General features: G+C 31.3%; 1 protein-coding gene across 1 annotated transcript; it reads right to left on the bottom strand.

Annotated features, from left to right (window-relative positions):
- Positions 1-10,004: 10,004 nt before the first annotated feature.
- On the bottom strand, positions 10,005-12,309 carry LOC120082398 (Concanavalin A-like lectin protein kinase family protein). The gene has a single exon (XM_039037560.2). It carries the CDS (start codon positions 12,182-12,184, stop codon positions 10,133-10,135), a length of 2,052 nt encoding a protein of 683 aa, XP_038893488.1. The 5' UTR covers positions 12,185-12,309; the 3' UTR covers positions 10,005-10,132.
- Between the last annotated feature and the right edge of the window lie 348 nt (positions 12,310-12,657).

The raw sequence follows: 12,657 nt of genomic DNA on the forward strand, positions 1-12,657 counted from the left end.
ATTATTATTATTTCATTCTACCGTTCTCTATTTTTCTAGAGGTATTTTTCTTTATCAAAATGAGTTTAACTCAGTGGTATTGACATACATTCCGAACGAAAAGATTGGAAGTTCAATCCTCCACCCCAATAATTGTTGTACTAAAAAAAAGGTTGTTTTTCCTTGTGTTAAATGTCATATTTTTCTTGAATTTTGACATGAAGAGTACCTATTATCATATTATTTTCATGAGTAGCAAATAAAAATGTTAAAAAGTTAGGTCGAGATAAATTTATGGTTTTTTCTTATAAAAAATTTTGTGATTGATTTGAGTAAATTATTTTCTGCTTACATCAAAGCGTACTACCGCATTTTATAATGTATTGCATTAGGTATGGTCATGTTTATCATCATTCTAACGCGATAACCATCTCTATCCGACAAAAAAAAAATGTTTACCAAATATTCATAGAAAAACACAAAAAGGGTAAGAAAAATTTAGGCATTTTATAACATATTGCATTATGAATTACCATGTGTAGTCTTAACATGATGACCATCTCTATTGCGATCTTTATTTTTCTCACCAAAAAACACAACAAATTGTGAGAAAAATGGGAAAACACAAATAATTTTTTTTTCCTTATCGTGATAGAGATGGTTGTCGTGTTAGGGCTACAATAGATATGATCATGCATCCCTAACGTGATACATTATAAAGTGTGGAAGTACGCTCTGACACAAGTAGGATGTTAGATTTCTTATATTTGTGAGAGTAAGTCATTAATCATAAATGACTCTATGGATAAGTCATCCAAAAAAAAAAAAAAAAAACTGAAACACGTATACCTAATAATGAAATTTGAATAAAAAATTCTCATAAATAGAAAAATGTCAAACTATTTAAAAAAATAACAAAAAAAAATATACTAATAGATAGTAATTTTCCTTATTTTTCTATTTTTAAAAATCTCCCTCTCTCTGAACGGTGAATTTCTATAAAACGAAAAAGAATTATGAAATTTGTGCAGTCCCTCTTTAATAATTACGAAAAGAACGTCTACCTACAAATTAGATCGTCTAATTGTGGCCTACATTGGTCCAGGCCACCCCAAAAATTTCATTTGGCCTCATTTATTTTATTTTATTTATTTTTTAATCTTTTATTTTCGAAGTTTTCATTTTTACTTATATTCAAAACAATGTTAATCGACTTTTAATTAGCATATCTATAAGTTTATTTTATCTTTTTATCAAGTTAAACGCGGTCGAATTAGTTACGATAATATATCATCGACTTAAAGATAAGAGGCTTGAATTTTCATATTAGTGTTGATCTTGTCTTTAGACTTTTTTAAAAACTTAAATATATAAATTCAATAATTTTTTTGATTAAAAATTACTTTTGATTCCTGAACTTCTAAAAATTGTTACTGAACTTTATTTGTAATTGATTGAATCCATGTAATTTTAAATTTATAACAATTTAGTCTTCAAACTTCAATAACCATTAATTTAGACCCTATATTTTACTATTTGTAACTATTTAGTCCTTGTTGGGAAAGATTTACCCATGTAATTGTGTTAAATTGATTGAGAGTCATATATGTTGTTTATCAATAATAAAAGCTATATTGTTAAATAATCTAAATTGCGGTGAGTTTGATTAAGTTATATATTCATTCATCTATGTATTTTAATTTATACTATTTAAAAATATTATTTCTGGAACATATAGTCTAAACGAGGTTAAAATTGCAAGGACACTTTTAGCCTAATTTCTATTACATAATTTGTTGGTTACCAACCCGAAAATTGTGAGGGTTTGGCCCCCAAACCATAATATTTGAGTCCTGAAAATGGGTCCTCAATAGTATGAAACTTGGGTTTTTGCAAGCTTTAGTTACAATCTTTTCACGGGATTTATACTCATCTCTTTTCTAATCTAGACATAAAAGAAGTGGAACTTGTCTTATTACTGTTTTTGTGATCATTTTTTAAATTTTTTAAAAAAACTTACTCTTATTTGATAATCATTTGATTTTTAGATTTTTGTTTTTGAAAATTAAGTTTATAGATATTACTTTTACCTCAAATTTCTTCCTTTGTTATCTACTTCTTACTAATGGTTGAATAAATCAAGTCAAATTTTAAAAACTAAAAAATATAGCTTTTAAAAACTTGTTTTTGGATTTTGGATTTTGGAATTTGGCTAAAAATTCAATCATTGATGCAAGTTATTATAAGAAATTAGGAGAAAATAGACTTAATATTCAAAAATAAAATAATTACCAAACAAAATCTAAAATTATCAAATAATTTATGATTTCCCCTATGTTTGATTTTTCTGTTTTTTCTTTCCTTAAAAAGATAAAATCAATCCTATTATTTGTTGTGGTTTTGTAATGGGTAAACAAAAATATTTGTTTAGTATATTTCAAAATCGAAAAAGAAAAAATGGTTGGTTTTTGCAAAAATATAGCAAAATTTGCAAATTATGTACCCGATTTAGGTCTACGGTATTCAAGTTTTGGGGCGTGGTTCAAATCCCACTTCTGACATTTTTATTTTTATTATTTTATTTTATTTTATTTTATGTTTTTACAATTTAGTTCTAATTGTTCTAAAAGTTCACTTTTCTTTATGTATTGACACTTTCAATGCTAGTGAATGTTTAAATTGATTAATAATAAACTTTTATAATACAGAACTTAATTTTCAATGGGAAGAAAATTAAGAAGAGGAATAAAAGACATCTTAAGAGAAGAAAACACACCATTTCCACTAATTCCTTATAAATTTAGAGAAAGAATTAGAAAACTTTCCTCTCCCAAACGTCGATAAAAAAGTCAATTTTAACATTCATGAAAAACTAAATTAAAAATTTTTAATACGTAAGAGATTAAATTAAAAAAATAAAAAGTCAAATATTAGAGACCGAGGTATATATTTACCTACTTCAACAACAATGGTTGAAAAACGTAATTTTGAGAGATTGGAGGTTGTTTTAAATCCCAACTTGAAGTTGTTGGGATAAATTATTATAGCCCACTTTATGTTTGAGGTTCTAAATATAATAGTGATCTTTACAATTAGGAGCACTTGCAAATGTAACAATTAGGCACAAAATATTAGTAGATATAGCATAATACAAACAAATTTGTAGATATGGCAAAATGTAAATTCAACTCTTGGAGTCTATTAATGATAGATCATGTCACAAATAGAAACTTATCAACGACAGTCTTTCACTGATATGAGTCTACCGGCAATAAAGTCTATCACTGATAGATTTTGTTATATTTGTAATTCTTTTAAAAAGTTGCTATATACTTAATTATTAACTCTAAAACTAAAAATATTATTTATTGTAATTACCCTTACAACTATTTATAACCTATAATTAACTACAGTGATATTATTTGAAATTTCTCTATTTGTAACCTACAAGTGTATGAGTTAGAGCATAGGGCCAAAGGTGGGCTACAATTTGCACTCAGTAATGAAGTTTCGACCACAAACCTGCATGACTTCTTGTTGGGTTTGAACATCTAGTCACACATAGGGACGGAACACTTTAGATGGAAACCGTGTGATTAAAAAGAAACAAAAGAGATGATATATATATATATATATATATTTCTATTTTGAGATTAGAGGTTCGAATCCTCTTCTAAACAGACTCTTAGTTCTTTAAAAGTTGTAAAAGAAAGTAACTTGAGGACTTGCATGTTATTGACATTGGATAGAGATTTTTAGTTTCTTAATTTGCATAAATCTATGGTCTATTTAGATTGGCTAGAGAAATAAAAACGTTTTTCGAAAAATTCATTAATACAAACGTTTTTCAATAATTTTATAATAAGGAAAATTCTTATAAATAGAAAAATCTAAAAAATATTTATATTTTATAGTAAAAAGTTCTAAAAGTATAGATAACTTTTTGCTATAAAATGTAAATATTTTAAAATATTTTTTTATATTTAAAAATGTTCCTAATAATAACAACATTAATATTTATTTATATGCTAATCACTTTATCATATAATATATATTAAATTATATGTTATATCAAATATAATGTATAATCTATAGTTTAATATTGTATCTCATACCATATAACCTATAATTTAATTCTCTCAATAACGATATTTAATATAAATTTCATTTATATTAAATTTAATTATACGAATCAATTCACATAATTAATATGTGAATCATATATTTGCTCTCAAATAAACTTTATATTATAACGTATCAAATACATTATAGTAATTATATCATATATATAATTAAATAATTTCCTCAATTAATTTGAACTATTCAAATTAATCCAAAATTGATTCTCATAAATTCCCGTTGAATTACATAGGGGACCTCATGGACTTGTAGCTTGAAGCTCTAACGGTACTTGAATAATTAATTAAACTCTTTAATTAATTTACTCAACATCCATTAAAGACCAACAACTGTATTCTTCGCACTACAGATATATTTCTGTGTTCAACAATGCGATAACCCTTCACAAATTGCTCGTAAGTATAACCAGACCAAAATTACCATTTAGCCCTTATAGTTACATCTAACTCCTTAAGTACCACTGATCTCTCTAATGAACAATAAATCATAGTCCAACTATGACTAAACCACACTTAGGCCAGGAGAGGGTGTGACACCACATTGTTCAAGCCCCAAAATCAGCCTTAGCAATTTATCTACTTACCCTTACCTCGGGGAAGAAGTGAATTTCGTCTTGTGTAGCAGTGTTTCCAACTCTCCAGTCAGACGAATCCCAAAATAGTAGGCTTGTTGAGTTGGCAATCTAGCTACTCTCACCCATACAAATCAAAGGATCGCCTTCAGGAGTTCACAACTCACTCAGGATTCAAGTCATGTCACCTATGGTCATCCTGGTGAAATGTAAGTCTCCATTATGAATGGCGTTATATAATGACACTAGTCATTTCGTGTTCCGGTCTTATATAAACTCTTTTATATAGAATATCCCCACTCACATGTCTCCACGTGAATGATCAGGATCAAATCATTTGTAACACTTTACAATAATTGTAACATCTACGAAGCGGGTCATACTCACAGTGTCACAAGGATAAGATATCTAAACTAATCCATCTACTACGGACCATTTAGACTATCAATTAAACATAATCCACCTGTATGTCTTTACATGCATGTTTAAGCTACAGAAGATAACCATGGATGTTAGTTTATTGGTTTGTGGGTTTAATGCTACTAAATGTCAAATAAAACATCTTATATTTTATTAAATAAATAAAATATTTGTACAATACAATTACAAACTACCGAACCTTGCGAGATTTAGGACACCAACTCCAACGTAGATGATGTGTTATATAAGAGATGAGTCAATCTAAACTGGGAAAAAAAACAATACAACAAAATTGAAATCCTACTAAATTTCAAGCTTTTTGGATATTAACAATTCCATATAATTAGGAAGTTACGAACCAATTAAGAATACGATCATCAAAAGAAAAATAAATTAAAGAACATAATCTTAGGGTTCGATCTTCATGGAAAAAAAAACTTAGGGCTCCATGATGATAGACGTGGAGAAAAGATTGCGAAGAAAATTTTTAACCTCTTGCTTGTTGATAACCTATATAACGATGTAATAATTAAAGTCAAAATTGTCAATTCATTCTAATCTGGGACACGAAGTATTTTGTAACAAAATTTAATTCTATCACCAAGAATCGAAGAAGAAGCTAGAAAAAAATTAACAAGAAGCAACAGAAAATAAAATGATGTTAAACCAATAGAGTTCCAAAGCATAGAGTAGTCGGAAGGAAAAATAAAGGAAGAACATACTTGTTGTCGTCGGAAGCTAAACTTTAGTGACGACTACTTCGATCGTCGATGAAAATTCGCCACTAAATATTAAATTTCTTGTAGTGATGACGACATTCCTTGCAATTTACTTGCACTATACTAAAATTCTAACAAACATTTTTGGGTGCATCACCCTCAACCCTCTCTCGTCCAAAAAAAGAAAAAGAAAAAGAAAAAAAAATCTCAAATATACCTCATCTTGTGTATTTTCTTTTCTTGGTTAAGTTAGAAGTTATTTTAAATTTTTGTTTAAGGGATCCCTTTAACTTTTTAAAATTTTTAGTAGGTTGTGAACTTTAAATTTTTGTCTTATAAATTTCTGCCCCTTAGATGTCAAATATATAGGTCTTTTAATTTGGGAAATTATAATGGGTGGCAAAACTATTTAGAGGAATTAGCCATGCAAATTGGGTTTTTTAGATTTTGCTAAAATAACAAAAAAAAAAAAAAAAATCAAACCTTCATTTTAATTTTTTCTTTATTCCCATTTTACCCTAAAAATTATTTCCTCCTTCCGCACACCCTAAACCTCAAACCTTGTTCTCAGCCGTCTCTCTCGCTCTCGCATTCTAGTCTCCAATTCGTCTAGCCAATTGATGATTGCTTTCCTTCACTGTTCTACTGCTGATCCATCGATCACCAACAACATCGCTCGTCAGTCGCTGGTTGCCGCTGCTGATAAGTTTATTCCTTGAAGTTTCTCTTTCTCTCCCCCCTCTCTCTAAACACTTCTTCTCATTTTAGCCACCGCTTCCCACCAGCGTCACCTTCGTTTTGTCCATCGGCAACAATGAAATCGATACAATCATTGTTGCTGCAAATGCGAAGACATTTTACGTGACTTTTGGTTCTCAATCTTCAATTTTGAACAAGGCGAGTTTTGATCAATCAATAGAACATATTCTTCATGTTCTTTTCCTTTAATTTGATTTGGATTTTAAGAAATGAAAAAAAATAGGTGGTAGAGATTAATTCTCAACTTCTCTTTTTCAATATCCAATTTCTCTCTTAGTTGCAGTTGCATTATAGTAGAATCAGACTGCTCACAAGTGGTTAGCTTAATTTCTAAAAAAATAAAATCTGATGGTGAAATTGAATGTTGAGTTGAAGAAATTTTATCGTTAAAGAATGCTTTTGAGATGTCAGATTCAATTTTGTTCCCTGTAATAGGCTTGCAGATTTTTTGTAACAAAATTTTGGGTGAAAAATTTTCCTTCCTATTTCCTTCATCTGGCTATGAAGGATTTGTCATATAAGTTGCACTTAGTGGCTTCATTTTAATAATACGAGGTATCTTTTGTGAAATCGGAGACGATACCTGATGGAACTGTGAATTTGATTATTTGACATTGAATTATTCCTAGGAAGGTTGAGGTATGATTTTCTCTTACAATTTTGTGGATGAGTTTTATATTGGAGTTTTGATTTATGGGTTGATTGTTGTTTTAGATGTATCGCAGATGATGCCTATTTGCAATATGGACTCTCTTAACATCTTCTGGATTTTGCAATCAGTAATCAACAACTTAGTTTTTAAGTAAACAATCAGATAACAATAAGCATAATTGACAATTAGTGTCGATAATAATCAAACAACAATCAAATAGTAATAACAACAATTAGACAACAATCATGTAACAAATTAGTATCATAAGCAATCAAGATAAGATAATAATCAGATTAAAACCAATATCAAATAACAATAACATAGCAATCATTATCAAATTGTATTAAGTAACATTATGAATTAGTATTAAATAGTAATCAAATTGCAATTAGATAATTATCGGTGTCATTGGTTAATTTTCAGACAGTTATTAGATAGTAATCATATAACAATCATAGCAATCACATTACAATCAAATTCTAGTTGAAAGTTGTTGAATCAATGAGGGCATTTTTTACTTTTCCGTTTCAATGCCTAATTTAAAACTACTAACTATGTGACAAAAAATAGAAGGCAACCAAAAGGCAACAAAAAATACTAACTAATTGACAAAAAAAAAAAAAAAAAATCAAATGACAATATCATAAACTACTAATTTTGTGTCAAAGATTAGAAAGTTATCAGATGATAAATAGAAAGCATCAGGAGACAATTAGATGACAATATTATATGTATATATAGAGAGAGAGAGATTGAAGGTGATTGGATGACAATGACAACCATATGGCTATTATATGACATTATTATAAACAATCAATCGCGTGCTATCAAATGACAATCAGATAGCAATATAAAAATCTAGTAACTATGTGTCAAAAAATAGAAAGTAATCCGATGACAATCATAAATGGCTATCAAAAGCCTAACTAATTGACAAAAAATAGAAAGTAATCAGATGACAATCACATAGCAATCAAATTCCAAGTGTAAATTCGTGAATCAGCAAGGACATTTTTTACGTTTTAGTTTCAAAGCCTCAATTAAATTGGGCTAAACTGACCGATTTTGCTATTTTTGCTAAATTTATATCGTGTGGATATGAGCCTAATTTTTATAACTTATTTTGACATGCTTATAAGTGCGCTTTTAGTTTTTTAACCAAGTATCTAATAAATTATTCAATTTTTTCTACATTTTTAAATATATAGTTTTGTTGTATATAGAATGAAATTTGTTTAAATAGACAAAACACATAAAACTTAAAATTTCTAGATTATTAGTGTTAGGTACTTTTAATTAAAAAGTATAGGAACATAGTTTAAAGACCTATATTAAACACCAACTTAAATTTTAGGAATTAAAATTTGTAATTTAACTTTCTTTTTTCTTGTATGCTTTAAATTAAATTTTATTTTATGTGAGAAACGTGGTAAATTCAAGGGTAAAATAGTAATTGAGATTTTATTATAATTTTATTAATTTTTGTTTTGGGCTGCCTTCTTGAGAGAAATTTGGGTGAATCGTGAATGAATAGTAGTAGGGGGTATATTGGGAATTTTGCCTTTTGTTTATGTCGGTAGAACGTAGAAGAATCAACCATTGGTGCGAAAAAAGAAAAAAAAAAAAAAGAAAAAAAAAAAGAAAAAGAATCGACTCTGTCTCTTATGACTCGAATCCAAACTGCCGTAAGGACCGAAGTGAGCCCTTCCTTGCCAATAAATACCCATCGGGATAATTTGGGCCTCTCAAGGCCCATTTTGCAATGATTATGGGCCTCGAAATGGATTTGAATATCTTCTGATTCCATCATCGAGGAACACCATTAAAAACAACGTCCCGTTTGATAGCCTTTATATTTCTTGTTTTTTCTTTTCTGTTTTCTCAAAATTAAAAACATGGATGTGTGTGAAGATAACCATTTTTGTCTCTTGTATCGTGAAAAAAGAAACAGAAAATAACTATTTCTTACTTCTTCTTTTTTCTCCTTACATTTCCCCTTATTCTATAATTTGAATATAATTTAATTATGCTAAATAAAAATATATAACATGCATTCTAATATAAAAAAAATAATTATAAAACATTTACATGATTAAATATAAATAAGTCTGGATGCGAAATTAACAACAATACAACTATTGTTTCTATTTTTTTAAGGTGGTTCAAATTTAATCGGTAAATATTATTTTTCACTTAAGTCATTCATCTAAAATGGTGTTGACTTAAATCTAGCTCAATTATATTATTACGCAAATGTCATGGTTGTGAAATATTAAAGTGAAAGCTAAATAAATGTTTTAGTGAACAAAATTTATATATTGTCAAATTATAACCTGTACTAAAAATAAAAATAATATATAACTATGTATATTGCAAAATTGAACATTAAAAAATATTTAAATATACATGTTGCAAATTTGAAAATTGGAAATTAAAATAGCATATAAATCTAGCAAAATTACGAAATAAAAGAACTACACAAAAAAGTCAAATAGTCTTTCCTAGGTAACAATCCCATGATGAAGTAGGAGTAATAATATTCGTGCCTTACTACCAACACAAGAAAGGTTGGTATAGATTCATTTGTGAACAGTATTACATAAAACAAAAACGAAACAAATTTGGTCGTATTTATAGTGTTTCTTAAATTTTAGAAACAAGAATAGTTATCAAATAAATCGACTTATTAACGTACGTGAAGTAATTCAATTGCGTTGATGCTTTGTGAGATCAGAAACTGTTGTATCCAATAAACGGCCATATATAACCAAAAAACACTCTTTAGAAGTCCAACTTTTTTTATGTACAGTGAATAAATCACAACAATCTCAATTAATCTATAATTTGTATGTGTTTACAGAAAGAGTTTGAAAGTTCAATGTGTCTAATATTTCACCTACCAGTGACAGTGGTATTAGACCAAGAGAGGGAAGTTGAACAAGACTGAAGAAAATCCTCAAATGTAGGATGCAATTTATTCCCAAAACCAACAGCAGAATCAGACCATATTCCTTGCGACTTCAACTTTTGAAGCAAATAAGCATTCATACTCTCATTCTCACTCTCATCCAACTCAACCTTCCCTTCCAAAACTTTCACAACTTGCCTCATCGTTGGCCTAGTATTCGGATCAGGATGCGCGCACACCAATCCCAAATGCAGTACTCTCACCACTTCCTCCTCATTCCACCCACCCTTCTTCCTCAGCCTCTCATCGAGCGCTGCTGTGAGCTCCCCTTCAACTACCAACCGCCGAACCCAATCCACCAACGGCGGCTTCCCTTCCTCTATTGGCCTCCTCCCGCACATCACTTCCAAAATCAAAACCCCAAAACCAAACACATCTGATTGAGCCGAGGCTCGTCCAGTTCGAATCAACTCGGGTGCAATATAGCCCATGGTCCCAACGACTCGAGTTGTGCTTGCCACTTGACCGTGGCCATGGACTCGAGCTAGTCCGAAATCTCCTAGTCTTCCATTCATATCCTTATCTAACAACACATTGCTAGCTTTTATATCCCTATGAAGAACCTTTGATTCCCATCCTTCGTGTAAATACAAAACCCCTGAGGCTACGTTCTTCAATACTCTGATTCGATCGTCGCAACTCAACATGTTTCTTTCCTCGCAATCAAATACCCTTTTGTCTAAACTTCCATTTTCCATGTAATCGTAAACCAATAAGAAATTTCCCCTCTCTTTTTTACACCAACCCTTCAAACTCACTAGATTTCTATGTTTTAATCTTCCTATGCTTGAGATTTCAGCTAAGAACTCACGCATCCCGTCGTTATCGTGAGAAATTCGTTTCACTGCAACTTCTGAACCTCCTCCGGCCAAAACCCCTTTATGAACTTTCCCATTCCCTCCGATTCCGATCACATTTTCCTCTGCAAATCCTTTTGTGGCCGATTCGATTTCTTGATATGTCATTCGGTGTGGCCAATACTCCAATTCCCAATCTTCCATTTCGGCTCTCAACCTCGCTTTCCTACGGTGGTCGGCGATGAAAATCCCCAATACCGTTACGAAGAAACAAACGACGAGGAATCCGCCGGCCGTCACTCCGGCGATGAACCACTTCGATTTGGTAATTGGGTCTTTTGGGAGAACGAAGGAGGGCAATCCAGTGGTAATTAAACTCTCACTCAATGAAAAATTAGAGTTACTGAAACTCCAAGCTAAAATGTTATGGCCTTGAACCAACTGCCCTGTGGAACTCGTGAATCCCACATACATTTCATCCATGAAAATTCCCGAGAGATTCAGAGAGGTATTAATCAACGGCCGCCGTGGCTTCTTCATCCCCGCCGGAGCCATCGTAACATTCATTTGGAAATCGGAATAGTCAATCCAGACTTGATAATTTTCGCCGCTATTCAGCCTGAACCTGTTGAACGAATCCGCGTCACCACCGTGGGACCAAAACCCAGCTTCTCCGGTGACGAAAGACGTCAAGGAATTAAAGTTGATTCCGACATGATTATCGTCGGGATCGTTGAATTCCTCATTAGCAAAAACATCAAACTCGATCCCAAAGACATGGTTATTGGGGTTCCCATTGAGAGTAAAGTTGAGAAAGCCCAAATTCTGAGCAGCGGCAGTTCCGTCGATTCCGGTGGCCGGGACGAAAATGAAAACCAAGCCATGCCCAGGAAGGACGTCCCTGTAAGGGGCCATGGCGAAGATGAAAGAAGTGGAGAAAGGGAAGGGGAGAGAGGAATTGGGGGATTTAGTGGGGATTTTGGAAGGGAAGAGAGCACGGCCGATGGAGAAACCGGTTTGGTTAGTGAGAGCGATGAAAGAAGATTCGATGGTGGCGTTGCCGTAGAGGGAGACGTCGGTGGAATTGAAGGCATTGAAGAGGAAATCGAGGGCGGAAACGGAGTGGAAAAGAAGAAAAGGGAAAGAGAGGAGAAGAAATTGGCGTTTGAGTACGGCCATTGGAGCAGAGAAAAACAGAGGAAAATGGAGAAAGAGGAAAGAGAGTAATAAAGGAGGGACAGGGAATCAGGTACGGTTAGTGGGTGGCAAGGGTACGTGTGGGTCGAATTTTCTTTGGTCAACTATTTGGCTTCAAAGCCTTGCGTTTCATTACTCTTTTTTTCCTCTAATCCAATCCACTTCCCCAACTTTATATTTCATTTTCAACCTCCTTCAATCAAATTTAATTAGCTTTTATCTCTTCGATCAAATGTCTTATACACACTTACAAATATCTATTCCTCTCCATCACTAACATTGATATTTTAATATTTCTAACCGTTATGTCATTTAAAACAATTATCTAGATTAAATATATGGTTCTATACTTTTAATTTTCATTCATTTTGGTCTCTACATTTTCAACTTTTATTTATTTTGGTCTTTTTATTTTAAAAATGCTCATTTCGACTCTTGTACTTTTGACTTTTGTT

This window comes from Benincasa hispida, chromosome 8, assembly GCF_027475165.1.
Source record: "Benincasa hispida cultivar pf3 chromosome 8, pf3_genome.v1.1, whole genome shotgun sequence".
In the NCBI taxonomy this organism is placed as follows: Eukaryota; Viridiplantae; Streptophyta; class Magnoliopsida; order Cucurbitales; family Cucurbitaceae; genus Benincasa; species Benincasa hispida.